The sequence below is a fragment of the Nomascus leucogenys genome, chromosome 2 (assembly GCF_006542625.1).
Source record: "Nomascus leucogenys isolate Asia chromosome 2, Asia_NLE_v1, whole genome shotgun sequence".
In the NCBI taxonomy this organism is placed as follows: Eukaryota; Metazoa; Chordata; class Mammalia; order Primates; family Hylobatidae; genus Nomascus; species Nomascus leucogenys.
Window position 1 is genome coordinate 71968978 of NC_044382.1, and position 25805 is coordinate 71994782.

General features: G+C 39.2%; 1 protein-coding gene across 3 annotated transcripts in view; it reads right to left on the reverse strand.

Annotated features, from left to right (window-relative positions):
• LONP2 (lon peptidase 2, peroxisomal) overlaps nt 1-20576 on the reverse strand; it is a 120713-nt gene extending 100137 nt beyond the window's left edge. The window contains exons 1-6 of one of the 3 annotated variants that reach the window (XM_030797441.1): nt 20259-20562; nt 12113-12347; nt 7743-7874; nt 5791-5913; nt 2936-3099; nt 1651-1745 (exon numbers count right to left, since the gene is read on the reverse strand). In XM_030797441.1, the coding sequence (XP_030653301.1) occupies nt 1651-1745; nt 2936-3099; nt 5791-5913; nt 7743-7874; nt 12113-12347; nt 20259-20491 (982 nt within the window). In that variant the 5' untranslated portion in view covers nt 20492-20562. Of the gene's footprint in view, nt 1-1650; nt 1746-2935; nt 3100-5790; nt 5914-7742; nt 7875-12112; nt 12348-20258 lie in introns of all 3 variants that reach the window. The other 2 variants (XM_030797429.1, XM_030797437.1) reach the window with 2 other exon arrangements.
• Between the last annotated feature and the right edge of the window lie 5229 nt (nt 20577-25805).

Consider the following 25805-nt stretch of genomic DNA (forward strand, 5'->3'; position numbering starts at 1 on the left):
GCTATAGTAATCAGAGAGTATGATTCTGGCACAAAAACAGACACACGGACCAATGGAATAGAATACAGAGCCCAGAAATAAATCCTATAAGGTTACCTAGAAGGTCAACCAATTTTCAACAAGGGCACCAAGAATATACAATAGGGAAAGGGCAGTCTCTTCAAAAAAATGTTGCTGGGAAAACCAGACACCCACATGCAGAAGAATGCACTTGAACCCTTATATTACACCACGTACAAACATTAATTCAAAATGGATTAAAGACTTAAATGTAAGGCCTGAAACTGAAAAACTTCTAGAAGAAAATATATTTTAAAAGCTCCTTGACATTGTTCTGGGCATGGTATTTTTGCATATGACACCAAAGTCAAGGCAACAAAAGCTAAAATGAACAAGTGAAATTATATCAAACTAAAAAGCTTCTGTACAGAATTTTAAAAGTTCAGCAAAATGAGAAGGCAACCTATGTAATGTGAGAAAATATGTGCAAACCATATTTCTGATAAGGGGTTAATATCCAAAACATATAAGGAACTCATGAAACTTAACAGCAAAAAATCAAATAGGTGCTTATCATGACTAATCATCAGGGAAATGCAAATCAAAACCACAATGAGAAAGCACTTTATGCCTGTTAGGATGGCCATTATTTAAAAAAACAAACAAACAAAAAACCATAACCAGTGAAGGTGAGGATATGGAGAAAAGGGCACCCTTGTACACTGTTGATAGGAATGTAAATTGGTACAGTCATTATGAAAATAGTATGGAAGTTACTAAAAAGTTAAAATACAACTTCCATATGATCCAGCAATCCCACCTCTGGGTAAATAGCCAAAGGAACTGAAATCAGGGATATCCGCACTCCCGTATTCACTGCAGTATTACTTAAAATAGCCAAGATACGGAAATAACTGAAATGTCTACTGACACATAAGTGAATAAAGAAAACGTGGTATAGACATACAATGGAATATTATGCACCTTAAAAAGGAAGGAAATCTTGCCATCTGTGACAACATAGATGGACCTAGAGGGCATCATGCTAAGTGAAATGAGCCAGACACAGAAAGACAAGTACTGTATGATTTCACCTATTTAATGCATGTGGAATCTAAAATAGTCAAACTCAGAAATGGAGAGTAGACTAGTAGTTGCCAGGGGATGAGAGGAGAAGGAAATGGGAGGTGATGATTAAAGGGAACAAAGTTTCACTTATGCAAGATAAATAAGTTCTAGAGATCTACTATAAAGAAAAGTGCCTATCGCTAACAATATTGTTAATTTAACATTAGACCTTACGCTCAATGTTCTTACCACCAGCACCAAAAGAAAAAAGCCAACAATAATGATGACAATAATCACAAAAGAGGTAGGAGGAAACTTTGGAGGTGATGGATATGTTTATGGCTATGAAGATTGTGATGGTTTCATGGGTGTATACTTATTCTGAAACTCACTGAGATGTATTCATTAAATATATACAGCTTTTTGTATGCCAATCACACTTCAATAAAATGGTTTCAAAAAAACTGAAAACAAAAATAATTTAACAGTACGACAGTCAGTGGAGTAAATTTGAAATGAAAAATTGCATGAGCTTTCTGAGTGACAATTAGACTGCAAAAAAGGTGTTATTTTTTGGCTTACCAGTTGTACTTTTGTTCCAAGGAAGTTCTACCATAAGTTCCAAATAATTTCTAGTCAGAGCATATTCTGGCATTGACTGAGGCATTTTTTTGAGTCTGTGGAGAAAGAATACACAGCAAACATGTTCACGAACACAGAAAAATTCCATAACAGAAAAATCAAACACAACTCTCTTTCTTGGTTAGATGTATCATGCATGTTTAAACAAATCTGAAAAAGTTTTAAAGTATCCAGATAATAAAACATTTATTTTGTTTTGTAATGTAATGATCACCACTCCTATCTCTCTCCCCAGCCTACTTTACTGCCCCTTCTGGAGTCCCACCAGGGAGGGGTTCTTCCCTTCTGCTCTGCTTTCTCTACAATATATTCTCATATTTTCTAAGTACTTAAGGTACTTACAAAACAAAATAAGGCAGATACCTGCAAACTGCAGGAGAAAACATTATGTCTAATTCTAGCCTGGAAATATGGCCTCACTAGTGTGTGTCCCTTTTAAGCTCACAGGGATAGTCAAGTGACACATATCCATTGGTTTACTTATCACAGTAAGATGTAAGTGCCTAACTATGCATAATACAATAATTTTATTTTTTTTGTATCAGAGATGAGTGAGGTCTGCTCATAAAAGCAAGCTAATATATATTTAATAACAAATGCTACTTCCACAATATATGCAGTGCTTAGCAAAGTGTTCTGCACATAATAAACGTTCTACACATAGTAACTACTGTCAGAGGCAATATAAAATACCCATCAACTACAATTACTAATGTTCTTAACTGTGAGCCTCAGAAAGTCAAATATTAAGTCACTAAGCATTCAAGCAGGCTCATTACAATTCACTAATAAAAGAAAATGTAATAAGAGTTACAAAGTTAAAAGTATGCAAAGGAAAAATGGCTTTCAGTTTAATGCTGGGGATATCCAGAAAATGTAATCAACCCATATATCCTATTCTGTTATCAAGGTTTCCCCGTACTTTGTCTTGTACAAAGAGAAATGGACAGTCCTTGCCCTTGAGAGTTTATAATCTAGAGAAGAAAAGTCACATGTGAAGAATATGATGCTAACTGAACAAACATTACATATAAACAAAGAAGCATGGTCTGTTCTTTCAGACAACAAAAAGGCACCTGCAAGAGTTATATTGCTTGACAGCACACTGCAGGTGGAAGACTTGTATTATGTATCCTCAGTAATTGAGAAAAGAGTAGTGAAAGTGGTGTTAATCAGGAGTGCTAAGAATGAAAACAATAATGAACAAATGCCTTTTATAATTTACCTCTTTATCTCTTTGACACAGACTTTATGGGCCTGCTCTGGCATACTAGATGTTCGTATTTTTTTCTCTAGCATGACAATGTCATCATTATCTTCATCTTCATCTTCATCTTCTAAAGTACCTGAGATATGTGTAATTCTCCTAATAGGGCGTATTGCTATAACCTAACGTAGAAAGCAGAAGAGTAAAACCGTATGTCAAAATAAATTGGAAATGAAGTACTCAGGTACACAAAAGATTATGACTAGTGCTGAATAAACATTTTTATGACTACAGTCTATATCTTTAGGAAGTGAAGTTCAGAATGATAATCAAAAGGCAGTTGTATACAGAGAAGCAGCAGAATTGCAGACGTAGACCAGCATAAGGTAGACATGATTCTTTGGTATATGCTTACAATAATACTTGCATAAGAAAACAAATTTCAAGGAACTGGATACTAGAAATAATTAAACCATCTAGAAATTATCTTTCTTTGAGCTACTATTGCAGCCACTATTTTCTTGAAATACATTACTTCGTACCATTTGGTGACTGAAAAAAATTCCATTTTATCTCCTACATTACAAAATTTCTTCCTAGCATCTTCAACCTTTCCACCACTGGCTCTATTTTGCCTTCAAAGCTTTCCTGCTTTCAAAGTATTTTTTTCTTACCTCTAGTTTCTTCTAGTTAACTACCGCACTATTTACTTCCTTTCTTATGAGGTTCTGCTTCTCTAACAAGTGGCTATAACCACCAGATCCCCTACCTCATCAATTACTTCAGTGAGCCTTTGGCATCTGTTCCCATCCCGCCAAAATTGTTCTTTCAAATCTAAAAAACATATTCTGTGCAAAGTCAAATGGCCTTTGTGTTCTCTATGATCTCTGTATCATATGTTAAAACCACCTTACGTGCTCCTTGAAATTCATGAATAAACAACCATTACTAGAGCAAAATTATATACTAGCATTTAATTTAAAAGCCCCCAGAACATTTTATTTTTTGAGACAGAGTCAAGCTTTGTCATCCATGCTGAAGTGCAATGGCATGAACACTGCTTACTGCAGCCTCAACCTCCCTGGCTCAAGTAATCCTTCCACCTCAGCTTCCTAAGTAGCTGGGACTACAGACACACACCAGCATGCTGGCTAATTTTTTAAATTTTTTTTGTAAAGATGAGGTCTCACTATGTTGCCCAGCCTGGTCTTGAACTCCTGGCCTCAAGCGATTCTCCTTCCTTGGCCTCCCCCAAAGCGCTGGGATTACAGGCATGAGCCACTGCATTCAGCCCAGAACTTATTTTTTAACCTGGAAAATTTATCTATTTAATACATTCAAATATAAAAATGTTTAAAACATAAAGCAGTAAATAAAAATTTAATTTTATAAAAACATAAGTACTAAAATATGCTTTTATTCTTATATAAGTCATCAGCAGATAAAATATTATAAATAAAAAACTGAACATATTATATATTTTTTAAAAGTGAGATTTCTATAAGCATATCAGTGATTTCATTGTTAAGACAAAAGCACTTTTTAATGCATTTTTCCTTCCTGACTGCTAAAACAGTGCTTTTCAACCCTTAGGGGAACAAAAAAGGAGAGAGTTTTAGGCTAACTCCAAATATTATCCTAATTCCTACTTTTTAAATAACTGTCTCTTGCTTGATCATTTTCTGGAGCACTTTTGAAAAACTTTCATTTTAAGTGATGGCAAACTTTATTAAGAGTAAGCTGCAGTTTTCTGCAACTCCCAGTGGATTTGTCTTTCTACACATAATGAGTAATTGAGTCCCTGACCTGATCTCAAGCCAGAAATAATCTAGCTTTCTGCATGTTTTAAACAGCATGGTGTCCTGGAGTACTAATCGCCAGCATGATGATCACTGTTCCTATCTCTCTCCTCAGCCTACTTTATTGCCCCTTCTCTAGTCCCACCAGGGAGGAGTTCTTCCCTTCTGTTCTGCCTTCTCTACAATGCATTCTCTTTGATGACAAGACTTCTGTGCTGATGAACATCAAATTGCTAATATAATTCTCAATGCTTCACTTAAGTCAGAGTGCTGCATCTCAACACCTTCAGAGAACTGCCATTTTCATATCCTGTCCACATCAAATATATCTTCCTAACATAAACTCTGTCCAGACATAAAAATAGTAAAATCAGCAGATCAAGATAGATTTCAAACAGATCCCATCGTACATATAAATGTAACGGATGATAATGGGGATGGGAAGGATTATTTAATTAGTGGTGTTGAGTCAAATAAAAAGCTATTTGAGGGAAAAATACAACTGCTGTCTTCAAAATAATGTATGGGTTAAAGAATTGAATACTTTTTAAAAAATCAACTAAAGTTAAACTGAAAGGAAAGTGAATATTTATCAAGCCACTAGAAGTTAGAGGACTTAAGCTTAGAAAACAAAAAAAGATCAAGAGTTGGACTAAATAAAAATGGAAACTTATTATAAGTTGAAAACAGCCAAATTTTGACACAACATACAGTCCTTTTAAGAAAGAGTTTTGTATTAGTTTCTTAATACTACATGCAGTAAAAAAATGTTATACTCAAAAGACACCCATCATAGTTATTTGTTAGTGTTTACAATGCACAAAACATTGGAAACAACACAAAAGGGGAAATGGCTCAGTAAATTATCCTTTTGGATAATAACCAAAACAAAGTGAGAAAAATGCTTACATGCTTTAAAAAAAAAATCCAGGCAAAGAAAAGGATGAGAGGGAAACACCTAAATTTTATCAGTAATGCGAGTGGTAGGAGACAATAAACTTTTCTTCTTTGTTCCTCTCTTTATTCTCCTTATTTTTTTTTTCAAACCTGAAATGGGTTAAAATAAATATTTACCCTCTTATCATCATCTTGCTTGGGTTTTCTGGTTTTTTGAAGCAATTTCAGGCCTTCAATTTGTCTGACAAGCAGTGGTATAGTCATCTTGAACCGCTCCTCTAGGCTCACAGCATCTAAAATCTAAGGAAATGTGAGTCAATTAATAGGATCTCTCTCAGAAACACACAATCCAAAAACAGGCAGTCAGAGCCATGGTTTAAATTGCCAAGTTAAAAAAAAAATTCTTGACAGTATTCACAGCTACACTATGGCTCAGACAACCAAATGAACTATATTAATCAGCAAGGTTGTTTGAGATGAATATCAGAATCCTTAAAAAAGAAAGAAAAAACAGGATCTTGGTTTTTCACTTTAAAATGAAGCTGTGTGTTTTTTTTTTTTTTTTTTTTTGAGACGGAATCTTGCTCTGTCCCCAGGCTGGAGTGCAGTGGCGAGATCTTGGCTCACTGCAAGCTCCGCCTCCCAGGTTCACGTCATTCTCCTGCCTCAGCCTCCCGAGTAGCTGGGACTACAGGCGCCCGACACCATGCCTGGCTAATTTTTTGTATTTTTAGTAGAGACGGGGTTTCACTGTGTTAGCCAGGATGGTCTCGATCTCCTGACCTCGTGATCCACCCGCCTCAGCCTCCCAAAGTGTTGGGATTACAGGCGTGAGCCACTGCGTCCGGCCAAAGCTGTGTGTTTTTAAGATAAAAAAACCAGACACACAGTTGACGTCAACTCTATCTGGGAATTATTCTCTTGAAGCCCAGAATGTGTTTTCATATTAGATCTAAACAAATTATAGGTTCAAAATATTAAATGTTTACATACACAAGAGAACAGAAGCACTCAACCAACTCTCACTAGTCATTTGTCGGGGCACGGGCCGCTCTCCGTTCCCGCAGTAAAACACACTGCTGCCGCCCACAGCCAGGGGGCTCTCTGGCAGTCCTGTAACTCTTCTACTGGTTTAATTATAACCAACCTGTTTGTGTTAGTTGTATTTGTTATTATAATGGTTGGATTTAAGTACTAAATAAACTGATAACATATGAAAGAGCTGTTTCACTGAAAACAAACAAATATTCTAGGATGATTCAGTAAAAAAGACTGCTTTAAAAATACCTTAAAAATAAGTGTGCAAGAAAACTTAAAGTATTACAGTTTAGGAATTAAGTCATGTAAATGTAGGATTCTACACCTGGATTACTTTTCAAGTGTCTTTAAAATTCACTTCACTTTAAATAAATATAAATTTAAAATTATAAGTAATGCACCATAGGTGTGATTTATATAAGAAACATCATGAAGATTCTAAGAAAGCAGGTCCACACATAAAGGAAGGGCCATGGCTCCACGTTTAAAAATACTGAATCAAAGAATGTCTACATATTTAAGTTAAATTAAATATTTACCTTTTTTTTTTTTTTTTTTTTTTTTGAGACAGAGTCTCTGTTGCCCAGGCTGGAGTGGTGAAATCTTGGCTCACTGCAGCCTCCGCCTCCTGGGTTCAAGCGATTCTCCTGCCTCAGCCTCCCGAGTAGCTGGGATTACAGGCGTGCACCACCATGCCCAGCTAATTTTGTATTTTTAGTAGAGATGGGGTTTTACCATGTTGGCCAGGCTGGTCTCGAACTCCTGATCTCAAGCGATCCACCCATCTCGGCCTCCCAAAGGGCTGGGACTACAGGTGTGAGCACCCAGTCAAATATTTACCTTTTTATGATTCTTTGCTTTAACTTTTTCTGTAAATTGACTACTATTACTGATTATGCAAATAAAAGAGCTGCTTGTGTAAACAAAAATATAAAACAATCACATTTGAAAGTCAGTTTAAATGTAAAAGCATTTCAACTACTTTGGGTCTCCAATATCTTTCTCTTGAAGGTCAAAACTTAACTACTCACTATCTAGATCTCAATAAAAAGTGACAAAGCAACCTGGCGTTCAAGAAGGGAACACTGTACCTGGAGTTTCTCTTTGTTGCTTGTTCGGATAATTGATGTCAAGATGTCTGGTAAAGCTTCCCTTGGAAGACTATCTAAAAGACGTCTCAATTTAGCAACTGCAGGGACAGACATATCCAACATTTCAACCAACTAGAAGGGGGAAAAAAAGTCTTTTAAATGAAATCTGGCATTATTTGTGAATTTTTAAAAATCAGATTTCCATCTAGGTTTAATGTTTGGGCCTCAGTCTTTGTTTCTGAAAGATCACTGATTAATATAGTCCACGTATTTTACAGGCCTCAGAAGAAAAGAAAAGTACTTTCAAAACGTCAATCAGAATGAAAAGCAATAATGGCTTAAAAGTAGTTAATACTAATGTTTACAAGGGTTTTGTAAACTTGTGCCATGATTATTTTTAACTTTCTATTGAAAACAATTCAAATGTACAAAAAAGTTGCAAGAATCATACAATAACTCCTGTATATCCTTCTTCCAGATTCACCAACTGAATTCACCAACTGAAAAGTGGCATTTTGCCATGTTTGCTTTCTCTCTCTCCCCACTCACACATAATTAATGAACACTTGAGGATAAGCTGCAGAATCGAGATCCTTATTCTTTAAATCTCCAATCCTGTCACAGATTAAGGACCCTTGTTCTTAAGAACAAGAATATTCTCTTACATAATCACAGTATAACGCCTATTAGATGCCTATTATTAGAAATATGTGTATTATTAGAAATTTAGCATAGTTGATGCTATTATGGCCAATCAGAAGCTGAAATATTAATATTTAGTATAACATTTGTGTATTAGTCTGTTCTCACACTGCTAATAAAGACATACCAGAGACTGGGTAATTTATAAAAGACAGAGGTTTAATGGACTCACAGTTCCACATGGCTGGGGAGGCCTCACAATCATGGAGGAAGGCAAAGGAGAAGCAAAGGTCTGTCTTACATGGTGGCAGGCAAGACAGCGTGTGCAGGGGAACTATCATTTATATAACCATCTGATCTTGTGAGACTTACTCACCACCAAGAGAACAGTTTGGGGGAACCGCCCCCGTAATTCAATTATCTACACCTGGCACCGCCCCGACACATGGGAATTATTACAACTCAAGGTGATATTTGTGTGTGGACACAGCCAAACCATATCAATTTGGACTAACTAGAATCTGAGCACTGACTGTGAATGACTTTTAGAAAAACAACTGTCAGCGTATATCTGGGAGTTAAGATAGATTACGCCCAAGACACACTTTCAGTAACTGTGATAGTCATTAGGGCTACTGACAAACTCCCCTTTTCTTCTGGGCACTGCTCTTTCTAACTTCCTTCAAATATATTAATAGGTGTGTCTATGAGTCTTAAATTGATCCATGAAACACAGTGGAAGTGACAGCTCCTTCTGGGCAGAAGCATTACAAGCCAATGACAGATGCACCCCATTTCCTTTTCCTGCCTCAGAGATAAGGGAAGCATGTCTTAAGATGAATCTCCAATCCACCTGGGTCCAAGTGACTTTAATAGGCAGACACAACCCCCACTAGTCTCAGGCATGAAGCATGAGCCAGAAAGACACTCATGTTATGCGACTGAGATTTCAGAGAAGTTAACACTGCAAAACTTAGTTCACACTAATTCATAATGATGTACTAAACCCTCATTTAGTCAATTCAAATCAGATTTCATGTGCTAGTAATAATCAAACCTCTCCAACAACACTGTAATTTTGGAACCTATCCATTACCTGCCTAGAATGAAGGGAATTAAAGTATAATTACGATGAAGCTGTTCAGGTGGAAGAAGTAGATAATAAAATTTGAATACCCTTGCTACTAGGAATTCACCCTACCAAAATAAAACAGTTAAAACGCATATTCCAAACATTTACTGAGTACAAACTATTTGCCAGACCCAATAGACTGCTCAGTACAGGATGGCTAAAGGAGAAAAATGAATTCAAGTTTGGTAGAGAAAAAATACCTATAAGATACATTTCAATACAATGTGATAAGCATTATGTTAAATGACATGTACGACAGACTGTGAAGGCACAGAGAGAGGAACACTAACAGCCTACAGCTGCTGGGAAAGCATAGCTTCAATTTTAAAATTCAGAGATGGAGGCCGGGCATGGTGGCAGTTGGATCATGAGGTCAGGAGTTTGAGACCAGCCTGGCCAACATGGTGAAAACTCATCTCTACTAAAGGCACAAAAAATTAGCCGGGTGTGGTGGTGCGTGCCTGTAATGCCAGCTACTCGGGAGGCTGAAGCAGGAGAATTGCTTGAACCCGGGAGGCGGAGGCTGCAGTGAGCCGAAATTGCACCACTGCACTCCAGCCTGAGCAACAGGGCAAGATTCCATTTAAAAAAAAAAAAAAAAAAATCAGAGATGGAAGAGCACTCCCAGCAAAACTGAAGGCAGAATCATAGAGACATAAAATAACTCAATGTGAAGCTGTTTTACATTCAGTAGAGCTAGAACTAGGGTGTCAATGAGGTGATAACTAGAGTTGAGGCAAGACAGACAGGCCCAAGACAAGTTGCAAACGGTCTTAATGTTATACTAAGAAATTTGGTGTCCATCCTATAGCCATTAAAGTCTTTTACTCAAGGGAAAGGGATGCCCCAAACTTCTTTTAGAAAGGCTCAGTGAAGAGAAAAGTTTCAAGACAGAAGAACTAGGAGACAGCACGCTATTGAAGAAGTCCATTGAAGAGGGCTGTAGAAGTAGATGCATTAGGGGATGAAAGAGAATTGGAAATAACCGTAATGTCGAAAAAGGGAAATTATAAAATTAGTATATATTAACTCAATGAAATTAACAAAAGTACTTAATATGAACATTAGACATGGATACAAAAACAAAACATATAATTGAATATGAACTGAGCCCAGAAGATGAACAAAAATTAAATTTGATGCATGATGATAGTAAGATGTGTGGTGATCTATTTATCTCTAAAAATTCTTTTAATGTCACTGCAAAATCTTTACAAGCTTAAAAAGTTTCTCTAGATTCAAAGTGCAAAGAAGTAAAAGCAAAGCAAAAGAGGCTATGAAGCTATCTATGTCCAATAGAAGCACAAAGACCCAGGGAACATCACTGCCGAAAAGAAAAAGAAATTCTATTTCTCTCAATCTCCTTTATTCCTAAGCAGTATATTCACTTATTCCAGTTTTCAAACTGAAATTTCTTTCCTCAAAGTCCTTTCTTTCAGCCCACATAGAAATTACAGATTCAAATTTTCTATTTTTCTTTTTTTTTTTTTTTTTTGAGTCAGGGTCTCGCTCTGTTGCCCAGGCTGGAGTTCAGTGATGCAATCTTGGCTCACTGCAACTTCCACCTACTAGGTTCAAGTAATCCTCCCACCTCAGCCTCCCCAGTAGCTGGGACTACAGGCACGCACCATCACACTCGGCTAATTTTTGTACATTTTGTAGAGACGGGCTCTCACCATGCTGCCCAGGCTGATCTCGAACTCCTGGGCTCAAGCAATCCACCCACCTCAGCCTCCCAAAGTGCTGCAATTACAGGTGTGCACCACTGCACCTGGCCCTCAAATTTTCTATTTTTCTATTATTGTTCATTACACTGTAAGTATGGCTCTTCAAATGCCACATCAGATACAAGTACCACAGGCTATGAACACTTGCCCTACACATATTTCAATGATCAGTAGTATTTATAATTGAGACTTTTAAACATTATTTGATCCTCATAGATCTAGTTATAGTCACTGGATTATACTAACAGAAAAGTAGAAGACTATACTTTATAATTTTATAATATGTTTCATTAAGGTTTGAAACAAAATGGGGTGGGAATAGGTGCTTTCTGTTATATCTAGAGTTAACAAAAAAAAACTAGAATTAAAGAGTCAAATATTCAATGCAGCATTAAACCTTCCCAGCATTCTAGTTAATCAAGGTTTTAACCATACTTGAAATCAGCCCACCACAGGCTTGATCTACCATAGTTACTGCTAGACAATGTGATCTTGACTTTTGAAGTAATATATTATAAGTCATATAAATGGTTCCTAGATATTTTGGTGACAAATAGCTTCTGTGCAGTATTTCATTTTTTAGCTTTAAATATTTAGGTTTAATAATTATCTAGTTTAGAGACAGTAGAAGTTAGAAAGAAAGCTGTAGAAATAACATATGGAAAACTTAAGAAAGGGTAGGCCAATATGTCCTGGAATGATTTAGGTACAACCCCAGACAAGAGTAAATCGGAATTAATATATTATGTTACTAACTCATTTAAATGTAAACTGTCCTAAAACTTCACCATCCAACAGATTCACTCTATCTTAGGAAAGCAAAGGAACCAAAGAAAAATGGGTTTTAACAAAAAATAAAAGCAACTTACTTGTACTGCATATTTGTAAAACTGCTCTGATAGTTCTCCTAGCTCCTCCCTCATTTTACAGGTGTTGGGAAACTCCTCAAGTCGGTCCAACTGCTCCACTTCAGCAATGGGATATGGCTTCTCTTTTAAGACCTGTACAATCTGGAAACGGCACAGGCCTGTAATCAACAGAGTGTAGTGGGGCTTGGGCCAGTTACTGCCCACAACCTGAACGGCCAGTGCAGCTGTGCCAATCCTGAAAAACACACAAAACATCGGCATTATAAACATTCAATATGGTAGAACAGAAACTCACTTCAGAAAGTGTTGGCTTTTCTGATACATTCATTAAGCAAAATACATCTGAAGTGTAAATAAATTGTTTCTCTATTTAACTTAGCATCCAGTATGTGGCCTCTTCCGCCACTACCCTCAGCTATACGGCAAAGCAGACCATCTCACTATAATCCGCACCTCTTTTAAAAAATTAGGTAGGAATTTGTAAACACTTGGATTATTCAAGCATAAAAATGTAAGAGAAAAGCAGCTGAGAATTGCATATCTTAAATTAACGTTGCCAACTAAGAATAAGGCAATCTTATACCAGGATAAATATTATCAATTTAAATACATTTAAATATAAATAGCATAAACCAATCTAAGAAATATCTGTTCCAACACCAGTTGTGCTACTAACATCAAGTCAGTTTTCTTACATAATCAGTCTATGAAACTTCCACATACCAACCTTATCACAAACGGCCATCACAAACTGGGAACTTATATATATGCCCTTAACACTGAATTTCTAAGTGTGAGGGCTAAATATTAGAGTCCACACACTGCCATAGACTGAGGAGAGCTAAAGAAAGACCCACATCTCAAAAGGTCTCAACCTAGTTCTAAGTGGTAATCACTTTACCTAACAATAGGTGAAAAGGCTTCAAGTCTCAGCTCCTCATCAGCAAATACAACTCTGATCAAGTCACATATAAATTTAATTCACAGAAAGGAAGCCTCATCCAAACTAAGTCAGTTATATAAAATACAAAAATCAACATTGAGAAGACAATTCCAGATCCCCAAATAAATAATATTTTCTCCATTCAGCCATAGGAAAAGTGGTAATTCCAGAAAAGAAAATAGAAGGACTAGAACTCTCAACACCCTAGGAAAGCGGTAATAGAAGACCACACCTGCCCATCTCAAAGATAATAAATCATATAATATAGTATGTGAATATGTGAGTGAACTTGCTTACTTCTACACACAGTGAGTTCTTGATTATTAATCTCATTCCGTAGATTACATATAGCCTTTGGCTTCTTTCTGCCACTCAGCTTATTCTGAACTACGTCTATCCTTTCTTACCTTTCAGTCATCATGTTTACAATAAAAACTGATTTAAATAATAACTTAAGCCAAACAACTGAGAAGATAAATTGGTGAGGGAAAAAAATCACATACATAAAAAACTTGAAATTATTTAGCAATTAGCTATTATTTTGACTTATTTGTGTTGTGGTTGCTTTTCTTCAATCAATAGTAGATCATATTTCCCACTTCTGAAAGCCCACTCAGATTGCCTGAGAAAGTGAGCCACATCTAAACTGATTAGAGAATAACTGAAACCATAATTAATTGCAGATGATATTCATCAATGTTTGTACAATGCTGAAAGAGCTCACAGTCCTGTTTGTATATAAAACATCCACAGACAAGAAACTGGATCCCCAGCCTAAAGGGTTTACAAAGTAGAAACCAAGGAGGAACCAGAAAGAGAGATGAGACAAATCCAAACCTCCGATCAGGAGACAAATTTAATTATTTGGGCTATGTCATTGGGCTAAAAGGTGATGCTAAAGAGGTTTTTTTTTTTTTGAGACGGAGTCTCACTTTGTCACCAGGCTGGAGCACAGCAGCGTAATCTCGGCTCACTGCAACCTCCGTCTCCGTCTCCTGGGTTCAAGTGATTCTCCTGCCTCAGCCTCCCAAGTAGCTGGGACGACAGGCGCACACCACCACGCCCAGCTAATTTTTTGTATTTTTTGTAGAGATGAGGTTTCACCATGTTGGCCAGGATGCTCTCGATCTCTTCACCTAATGATTCGCCCACCCCGGACTCCCAATGTGCTGGGATTACAGGTGTGAGCCACTGTGGTTTGTTTGTTTGTTTTTTAGAGGGAGTCTCGCCCTGTCGCCCAGGCTGAAGTACAATGGCGTGATCTTGGCTTACTGCACTCTGCCTCCTGGGTTCAAGGGATTCTCATGCCTCAGCCTCCCAAGCAGCTGGGATTACAGGCATATACCACCACGCCCAGCTAATTTTTGTATTTTTAGTAGAGATGGGGTTTCACCATGTTGGCCAGGCTGGTCTTGAACTCCTGACCTCAGGTGATCCACCCACCTCAGCCTTCCAAAGTGCTAGGATTACAGGCGTGAGCCACCACACCTGGCCAAAAGGGGTTTTCTTATAAAGCAAATACAATATTTTTGCTGTGAAAGGAAGATGTTCCAAACTGAAGAGATTAAGCTGAAGGTATAGATGTATACATGTCTTAATTGCTTTTTACTTAAAATCACTTATAGTTGACTAGAAATTATCCCTTTTAAAAAAATCTTTTTTTTTTTTTTTTTTTTTTAAAGAGATGGGATCTCATTATGTTGACCAGGCTGATCTCCAACTACTGGCCTCAAGCAATCCTCCCATCTCGGTCTCCCAAAGTGCTACGATTATAGGCATGAGCCACCGCGCCCAGCCTAGAATATATCCCTTTTAAAGAAAATTATAGATGGCCAGAAACAGAGTACCTGGTGAGACACTGTGGGTGAAAAGCATAGTGAAAAAGAATCTATTGAATATTGGGCCCCAGGTTTTATATATACAAACAGGTAAATAAACAAAATACTCAACTAATATTTTCCTTCTATGATATACAAAAGGTTGTATATCAAGTCAGTCATTTTTCTAAAAATTCTGGCTCTTCTATTGTATGTGCATTATTAAGTATGCTCAAAAGGCAGCATTTTAATTTTGCAATAGATCCAAACTTATACATCCCAATGACTGGTGCCCTTCCCTTTAGCTAGTAGCTCTATAAATCTACATCCTAATTATGATATTGTTCAAAGAAGTTTTGAACCCCTAACTCGAATCTATCCTCAGAGTTTGTAAGATAATGTTTTAATCCAAATCCTAACTCAAATCTACCCTCAGAGTTTGTAAAATATTGTTTTAATTCAAATGAGGTCTGACTACAATGGTTATAATTTGTGTAATTTGGAAACTGACCTAAATAATATAAGAGTTCCAAACATATTTAAGAACCATCAACTGCAGTAGTGGGAAAATCTAAAAGCAGCACTACTGGAAAAAGCAGTTTTCCAAGATGAGGATATTATGTAAATATCTAATTCCAGCCTATATGCCCAGCACTTCCTCTTTTTTTTTTTTTTTTTTCCCTATAGACAGAATCTTGCTCTGTCACCCAGGCTGGAGTGCAGTGGTACAATTATAGCTCACTGCAGCTTCAATCACCTGGGCTCAAGTAATCCTCCACCTCAGCATCATGAGTAGGTGGGAGTACAGGCACGTGCCACCAGGCCCAGCCACTTTAAAAAAATTTTTTTACTCAAAGCCCTTAATTTTTCTTGGAATCTTTAATCTTCCAAGACCTTCCTGCAATGATGTTAGTTCAGTTCAGCCCGTGTTGGAATAATATGGGGCCTCCCCACTCCTCTCTTTAATCCCCTTTTGTGAAAATCTACATTTAAAACTACCCATTTGGATATAGGTTTAGAATGCTTTGCAGTTTCAAAAGGCTTTCATATGTATACTTCATTTTATACCTCCTTTCACCCCATGAAGAAGGTAGTATTATTTCCTTATTACAAGTGAGTAAATGAGATTCAAAAAGGTAGAACATGGCATGGTGGCTCACGCCTATAATCCCAGCACTTTGGGAGGCCGAGGCAAGTGGATCGCTTGGGCTCAGGAGTTCAAAACCAGTTTGAGCAACATGGCAAAACCCCGTTTCCACCAGAAAAAGAAAAGCTAGGCATTGTGGCACGTGCCTGTAGTCCCAAACACTCAGGAGGCTGAGGTGGGAGGATCACTTGAACCTGGGAGGCAGAGGTTGCAGTGAGCTGAGATGGCACCACTGCACCAGCATGGGTGACAGAGTGAGACCCTGTCTCAACAAAATAAAAGTAGAATAACTTAGTTATACATGGTTACAAGAAAATTTAATAGAAATAAATTTAAATTTAAAATTTAAAGGATAAATTTAAATTTCATAAATTGAGTTCCTTACTTATATTTTAAGACAAACTTTACTTTTTTCTCATCACAATGGACAATAGGTACCACTTCTACCTACAAGAATTATAAACATAGGCCAGGCATGGTGGCTCACACCTGTAATCCTAACACTTTGGGAGACTGAGGCAGGAGGATCACTTGAGCCCACAAGTTTGACACCAGCCTGGTGAGGAGGACTGAGAAGTCGGCACTATGAGGAAATGAAGCCATGTACCCTGAAAAGTGTAAATTTGGAAGAAAGCTGGATGACCATCTTGAAATGCTTGAAAGGATATTGTACAGGTAGTGCTAAATTATGACCTCTTTTCACTAAGAAAACAATGGGTCACTCAGGAAGCACTAAAAATGCAGTTCTACTAAGCAGAAAAACGCAGGGTGCCCTGGGTCAGCATGGCAGCCAAGTTCTATACTGCAGGACAAGTCCAAAGCTCCTCCTTTAAAAAGGCTCCTGCAGGCAACATGCCTGCACACTAATGTGCAGAAAGGGACTGTACTACTCAAAACCACCAAGGAAGTGGCAGAGGTAAGTCAACATCTAAACCTGCCACTCTGTGTGGCAAAGAACGCTGGGAGCAAATTACTTCTGCTGCTCCTTGAAGGCTGCAGCCAGTGTCACCTGGATGGTGTAAAGGAAACAAGAGACAGGAACAGAGCCCCTCGTCTCACCTCTGCACTACCATACAGAAAAGCAGGTAACTGGGGAAGGACAGATGTACACATGGAAACAGACTAATGCTATGGATAACTCAGTATTAGTATTATTAAAGCTTTTTTTTTTTTTTAAGTAGAGTGTTTTAAAAGCCATATTAGAGAAAAAAAGACATTGGAAACTATTACCAAGGAATATGGTACAATCTTTCCACATAGGCTTTTTAAGTAGCAAACAATACTTCTAGGATAACTAGATGGTCTGATGAGTTCTTTTAATGCTGGAATTCTATGAAGACTTTTCAATGTACATTTTCTAATTTAAATGATTAAATTTTAAATCATTTAACCCTGCCACTGTGTGTGGCAAAGAACGCTGGGAGCAAATTACTTCTGCTGCTCCTTGAAGGCTGTGCCAGTGTCACCTGGATAATGTAAAGGAAACATGAGACAGGAACAGAGCCCCTCGTCTCACCTCTGGGCTACCATTCAGAAAAGCAGGTAACTGGGGAAGGACAGACTTGGGCATGGAAACAGGCTAATACTATGGATAACTCAGTATTGGTATTGTTAAAGCTTTTTTTTTTTTTTTTTTTTTTTTTTTTTAAGTAGAGTGTTTTAAAGGCCCTATTAGAGAAAAAAAAAAGACATTGGAAACTATTACCAAGGAATATGGTACAATCTTTCCACACAGCTTTTTAAGTAGCAAACAATACTTCTAGGATAACTAGATGGTCTGATGAGTTCTTATAATGCTGGACTTCTGTGAAGACTTTTCAATGTATGTTTTCTAATTTAAATGATTAAATTTTAACATTGCTACTCAGTTAAAGGCAATAATATGAACATCAAGGATCAGATCACACGGTATCTGATTATTAGTGATTACTTTCAAGCAGGAGAATTGAGGATTGTTGTTTTGGAGGAATTTTCATAAAATAAATTAAAAACCTGAAGGGTATGGTGGCGCTTGCCTATAGTCCCAGCTACTCCAGAGGCCAAAGCAGGGGATAGCTTGAGTCCAGGAGTTCGAGACCAGCCTAGGCAACACAGTGAGACCCCATTTCTACAAAAAATTTAAAAATTAGCTGGGTGTAGTGGTGCACGCCTGTAGTCCCAGCCACTCCGGAAGCTGAGGCAGGACGATCACTTGAGCCCAGGAGCTCAAGGTTGCGGTGGGCTGCGATCACGCCACTACACTTCAGCCGAGGAGACAGAATGAGACTCTGTCTCAAAAAATAAATGAATAAATAATAAAAACCCTCCAAAATCTTGCCAGAATAATACCAACAAATAGTGAAACTTAAAATGTGACTAAATCGACTTTTCAAGTTCACAATGTGCCCATGACTAATCAATACATAGGCACAGTAGAAAGAAAATGAAAAGTCTAATCATGACCACTCTTGCCTAGACAGGGAACTAAGTGCCTGGGCACAGAAGGCAAAAAAATTTGGGAAAAGTAAGCAGAAGGAGCAGGGTCATATGTTGGGAAACTAGAATCCAATACAATTTATCAAAGAGTACTGAAACTTGGAATGTGACCAATTCCACTCAGGCAGTAACCAAAGGCAGGTCAGATGGGAGCCAAAATATTTTCCATGCTTGAGAAAATCAAGGCTTTTACAGTATAAATGAATACTGGGCTGTTGTGGAAGGTTTGTTGGTCTTTGTTCCTTTGTTTTGTTTTCTTTTAACGGGGGTGGGGGGGAGGTACCCATCTCCTTTGAGAATCTGAAGAAAGCAAAGGATTCTCCCAAAAATAATGTACATAATCACAAGATTTTGAGGAAAAATAAGGCATGTCCAACCCTCTGGAAATCCATTCAGAGTCAGGAACCCCTAATTTAAAAATGAGGGATAACTGCCAGAAAAGGAGAAGCTCTAAACTGAAAACACAACACCTCCAGTAGAGTTAGGAATAGGAGGCGGGTGCTTGGGAGCTGAGTTTGAAGATACTTGTTGAGAGCACACTATATACCAGCATTGTCCAATAAAAATATAATGTGGGCCACATATAAAATTTTAGTGGCCACATTATAAAGTAAAAACAGCAGGAATCTTAATATTTTATTAACCCCAAGTACTCAAAATATTACCGTTCCAACATTTAATCTATATAAAATGTATTAATCAAAAAGTTTTTTTCAAAATCTGGTGTGTATTGTACACTTACAGCACATTTAGGGTGACCAATCTCCTGGTTTCCCTGGGATGGAGAGGCTAAAACATAGGACTTTCAATGCTAAAACAGACAATCCCAGCAAACCAGGACAACTGGCAACTCTATCATCTCAATTTGACGAGCCACATGCACTACACAGTACTGGACAGCACAGTCATCCATCATGCATGGTGCAAAGCAGAATATACACATTATTCAATTTATTCTTCATAACATGCCTAAGAGATGGATACTGTCAGTTTCCAAACTATAGACTAAAAGAAATAGAGGTTAAGGCTCTCACCCAAAGTCACACCAATAGGGCGACGGTATTGGGCAATACAGTAGTAAGCCTGGGGCCTAAGAAATGTTATGAGTGAAGCTGCAGAGGTGAGAAGCTAGGAAAGTTCCAGAAAGAGGGACCAGCGAAAATGTAAGCAGGAAAGGCCCTTTACAAAGGGAAAAAGAAAGATTAGGGGGAGAAAGAAAAGGGTGGCAGGGAGTATAGAAGAAAGGCACCCACAAATAGTGCAGTTTAGGAATGAAACAGGAAAAGTTAAAACTCGCGGAGCAGAGAATGCCTCAGCGGACAAAAATGACGGGTGACAGAAAAAGGGAGGCGGATAGGAGGAAAGGGCAGTGGGGAGAAAGGTGGAAAACGAAGGAAAGTGAAGGCAGAGATCACCGGGGAGAAAGAAAGGGCCCGAAAAGTTAAAAGCACTGGCCTCGGGAGCTGAAGACCGAGGGCGAGGAATTGCGGGGGAGAAAGAGGATTCAAATTAAATTATCCAGAACGGTAGGGAACTGTGTAGTTTCACCAGATGTCAGGCACTACTTCATGAACGATCTCATTCATGGTCATGGGGCAGGTATCTGTCATCCCCATTTTGCACGTGATAGCACCGGAGAGGCGAAACCGAGCCGCGAAGGCCGCCCCGAACCGAGCCTCGTGCTCAAGGCAGGCCGTGGCCTGGGCCCGGGTCCCCGGAGGAGGCCGCGCCGCCCGCTGCCGCTGCGGGGGCAGCCAGGCCTACCTGTGCAGCGGCGGCAGGTCCTGCGCGTCGCTGGCGGGGTCAGGCGTGTTGGGGATGACGCCCAGGATGGTGCTTTGCAGCGACGTGCCCTTCAGAAGGCGGCTCCGCACCAGCTGCAGGTTGCGGGCCGAGTCCACGCTGGTGCGCATGGTGGAGCCGGGCAGCAGGACGCCCTCGTGGGTGAGCAGCAGCGGGAGGCGGCTGGGGATCTGGATGGGGCTCACTGATGACATGCTGGCAGCCGTTCGCACTGGCGGCTGTCAAAAGGAGCCAGACTGCTGCCCACGGCCTGCCCCCCACCCACCAAACCTCAGACCCGCCTCCGCGCCCCCGCTTCCGGCTACGCGCTACGGTCCGTCCCTGGGCCCAAAAGCCATCGCTTCGCGCTGCTCTCTAGCAGAGCCTTCCGGTAAGAATTAAGCGTCGTACCTATGCGAAAAGAGGTGCACTCAAGCGTGCGGCGACTTTCGCCTCACTTACAGAGTATATTTGAAAGGATGATCTTATTTGAATTGTATATACTTGAAGTGTTTTTAACTTTTTTCAATTTTTTTACATATACTTGAAGTGTTTTTAACCTTTGATTCGAACTAATTATTTATTTATTTATGTATTTATTTATGTATTTATTTATTTATTTATTTATTTTGAGACAGATTCTCGCTCTGTCGCGGAGGCTGGAGTACAGTGGCGCGATATCCGCGCCTTGCAGCCTCCGCCTCCCGAGTTCAAGCGATTCTCCTGCCTCAGCCTCCCGAATAGCTGGGATTACAGATGCCCGCCACCACACCCAGCTAATTGTTGTATTTTTAGTAGGGAGGGGATTTCACCATGTTGGCCAGGCTGGTCTCATAACTCCTGACCTCAAGCGATCCGTCCACCTCGGCCTCCCAAAGTGCTGGGATTACAGGCGTGAGCCAACGTGCCCGGCCCGAATTGATTTTAGATGTACAAAACTACAGCAAAGAGTTCCTATATACCTTTCACCCAGTTTCGTCTGTTATCATCTTACATAATCATAATTCAATTATCAAAACCAGGAAATTAACATTACTATCGTTTAACCTATAGACCTTACCCAAATTTTGCCAGTTTTCCCACTAATGTCCTTCGTTGGATCTGGTCCAGGATCCAATATCCAGGATCCTGTTATGAAATCTCCTAGGTGTTTTGTTATGAAATCTCCTAGGTGTTCTCTAATCTGTGGCAAGTCCTCAATTTTTTTTTATTTTTTTTTATTTTTTTTTTGAGACGGAGTCTCTCTCCGTCGCCCAGGCTGGAGTGCAGTGGTGAGATCTCAGCTCACTGGGAGCTCCGCCTCCCGGGTTCATGCCATTCTCCTGCCTCAGCCTCCCGAGTAGCTGGGACTACAGGCTCCCGCCACCATGCCCGGCTAATTTTTTGTATTTTTAGTAGAGACGGGGTTTCACCATGTTAGCCGGGATGGTCTCGATCTCCTGACCTCGTGATCCGCCCACCTCGGCCTCCCAAAGTGCTGGGATTACAGGCGTGAGCCACCGCGCCCGGCCAATTTTTTCTTCTTTTAAAACCTTGATACTTTTATTTTTTTTCTGTTTTTAATTTAATTTTTTTATTATAGTTTAAGTTCTAGGGTTCATGTGCACAATGTGCAGGTTTGTTACATATGTATACATCTGCCATGTTGGTTTGCTGCACCCATTAACTCGTCATTTACATTAGGTATATCTACTAATGCTATCCCTCCCCCTTCCCCCCTCCCCTCACCCCACGACAGGCCCCCCAGTGTGATGTTCCCCACCCTGTGTCCAAGTGTTCTCATTGTTCAGTTCCCACCTATGAGTGAGAACATGCAGTGTTTGGTTTTCAGTCTTTGCAATAGTTTGCTCAGAATGATGGTTTCCAGCATCATCCATGTCCCTACAAAGGACATGAACTCATCCTTTTTTTATGGCTGCATAGTATTCCATGGTGTATATGTGCCACATTTTCTTAATCCAGTCTATCATTGATGGACATTTGCGTTTGTTCCAAGTCTTTGGTATTGTGAATAGTGCCACAATAAACATACATGTGCATGTGTCTTTATAGCAGCATGATTTATAATCCTTTGGGTATATACCAAGCAATGGGATGGCTGGGTCAAATGGTATTTCTAGTTCTAGATCCTTGAGGAATTGCCACACTGTCTTCCACAATGGTTGAACTGGTTTACGGTCCCACCAACAGTGTAAAAGTGTTCCTATTTCTCCACATCCTCTCCAGCACCTGTTGTTTCCTGACTTTTTAATGATGGCCATTCTAACTGGTGTGAGATGGTATCTCATTGTGGTTTTGATTTGCATTTCTCTGATGGCCAGTGATGATGAGCAGTTTTTCATGTGTCTGTTGGCTGCATAAATGTCTTCTTTTGAAAAGTGTCTGTTCATATCCTTTGCCCACTTTTAGATGGGGTTGTTTGATTTTTTCTTGTAAATTTGTTTAAGTTCATTGTAGATTCTGGATATTAGCCCTTTGTCAGATGGGTAGATTGTAAAAATTTTCTCCCATTCTGTAGGTTGCCTGTTCACTCTGATGGTAGTTTCTTTTGCTGGGCAGAAGCTGTTTAGTTTAATTAGATCCCATTTGTCAATTTTGGCTTTTGTTGCCATTGCTTTGGTGTTTTAGTCATGAAGTCCTTGCCCATGCTTATGTCCTGAATGGTATTGCCTAGGTTTTCTCCTAGAGATTTTATGGTTTTAGGTCTAACATTTAAGTCTTTAATCCATCCTGAATTAATTTTTGTATAAGGTGTAAGGAAGGGATCCAGTTTCAGCTTTCTACATATGGCTAGCCAGTTTTCCCAGCACCATTTATTAAATAGGGAATCCTTTCCCCATTTCTTGTTTTTGTCAGGTTTGTCAAAGATCAGATGTAGATATGCGGCATTATTTCTGAGGGCTCTTTTCTGTTCCATTGGTCTATATCTCTGTTTTGGTACCAGTACCATGCTGTTTGGGTTACTGTAGCCTTATAGTATAGTTTGAAGTCAGGTAACATGATGCCTCCAGCTTTGTTCTTTTGGCTTAGGATTGTCTCAGCAATGTGGGCTCTTTTATGGTTCCATATGAGCTTTAAAGTAGTTTTTTCCAATTCTGTGAAGAAAGTCATTGACAGATTGATGGGGATGGCATTGAATCTATAAATTACCTTGGGCAGTATAGCCATTTTCGCTATATTGATTCTTCCTATCCATGAGCATGGAATATTCTTCCATTTGTTTGTGTCCTCTTTTATTTCGTTGAGCAGTGGGAAAACCTTGATACTTTTGAAGGATATCAGTCAGTTATTTTGTAGAAGTTCATTCATTTGGAGTTTATCTACTGTTTCTCATGATTAGATCAATGATATGCATTTTGGGGCCAAATACCATGAAAGAGATGTTGTGGGCCTGATGCAGTGGCTCACACCTGTAATCCCAGCACTTTGGGAGGCCAAGATGGGTGGATCATCTGAGTCAGGAGTTCGAGACCAGACTGGCTAACATAGTGAAATCCTGTTTCTACTAAAAATACAGAAAATTAGCCAGGCGTGGTGGTGCGTGCCTGTAATCCCAGCTACTTGGGAGGCTGAGGCAGGAGAATTGCTTGAACCCAGGAGGCAGAGATTGCAGTGAGGCGAGATCAGGCCATTGCACTCTGGCTTGGGCAACAAGAGCGAAACTCTGTCTCAAAAAAATAAAAAAAAAAATGATGTTGTGGCTATGTGATATATGGTGGTGAAATGTCTTATTAATGATGATTTGAATCTTGACTACTTGGTGAAGGTGGTATCTGCCAGATTTTTTCACTGTAAGTTACTATTTTTCTCTTTGTAATTAGTAAGTATTGTGTAAGGAGATAATTTCACATCTATTTATTTATTTATTTTTCCTTCAACTTTTATTAGGTTGGTGCAAAAGTAATGGCAAGAAACCGCAATTACTTTTGCGGTTCTGGGGTACATGTGCAGATGTGCAGGTTTGTTACATAGGTAAACATGTGCCATGGTGGTTTGCTGCACAGATCAACCCATAACCTAGGTATTAAGCCCAGCATCCATTAGCTATTCTTCCTGATGCTCTGTCTCCCCCTGCCCCTGCCCCCATCAGGCCCCATTGTGTTGTTCCCCCACCATGTGACCATGTGTTCTCATCCTTCAGCTTCCACTTATAAGTGAGAACATGCAGTGTTTGGGTTTCTGATCCTGTGTTAGTTTGCTGAGGGTAACAGCTTCCAGCTCCATCCATGTCCCTGCAAAGGACATAATCTCATTCCTTTTCATGGCTGCATAGTATTCCATGGTGTGTATGTACCATATTTTCTTTATCCAGTCTATTGTTGATGGGCATTTAGGTTGATTCCATGTCTTTGCTATTGTGAATAGTGCTGCAGTCAACATACGTGTGCATGTATCTTTAAAATAAAGTGATTTATATTCCTCTGGGTATATACCCAGTAATGGGATTGCTGGGCCAAATGGTATTTCTGCCTCTAGATCTTTGAGGAATTGCCATACCGTCTTCCACAATGGTCCAACTAATTTACACTCTCACCAACAGTGTAAAAGTATTCCTTTTTCTCTGCAACCTCGCCAGCATCTATTGTTTCTTGACTTTTTAATAATTGCCATTCTGACTGGTGTGAGATGGTATCTCACTGTGGTTTTGATTTGCATTTCTCTAATGTTCAGTGATGTTGAGCTTTTTTTCATGTTTGCTGGCCACATGAATATCTTCTTTTGAGAAGTGTCTGTTCATGTCCTTTGCCCATTGTTTAATGGGATTGTTTGTTTTTAAATTTGTTTGTAAATTTGTTTAAGTTCCTCCTAGACTCTGGATATTAGACCTTTATCAGATTGCAAAATTTTTCTTCCATTCTGTAGGTTGTCTGTTCACTCTGCCGGCAGTTTCTTTTGCTGTGCAGAAGCTCTTTGGTTTAATTAGATCCCATTTGTTAATTTTTGTTTTTGTTGCAATTGCTTTTGTTGTTTTCATCATGAAATCTTGCTGGTGCCTATATCCTGTATGGTATTACCTAGATTTTCCTCTAGAGGGTTTTTTTTTTTTTTTTTTTTTTTGTGACAGAGTCTCGCTTTGTTGCCTAGGCTAGAGTGCAGTGGCGTGATCTCAGCTCACTGAAAGCTCCGCCTCCTGGGTTCATGCCATTCTCCTGCCTCAGCCCCCCCGAGTAGCTGGGACTACAGGCACCTGCCACCACGCCCGGCTAATTTTTTGTATTTTTGGTAGAGACGGGGTTTCACCGTGTTAGCCAGGATGGTCTTGATCTCCTGACCTCGTGATCCGCCCGCCTCGGCCTCTCAAAGTCCTGGGATTACAGGCATGAGCCACCTCGCCCGGCCCTTCTAGAGTTTTTATAGTTTTGGGTTTTACATTTAATCGATCTTGAGTTAATTTTTTGTGTAAGGTGTAAGGAAGGGGTCCAGTTTCAAGTTTCTGCATATGGCTAGCCAGTTCTCCCAGCACCATTTATTAAATTGGGAATCCTTTCCCCATTGCTTGTTTTTGTCAAGTTTGTTGAAGATCAGGTG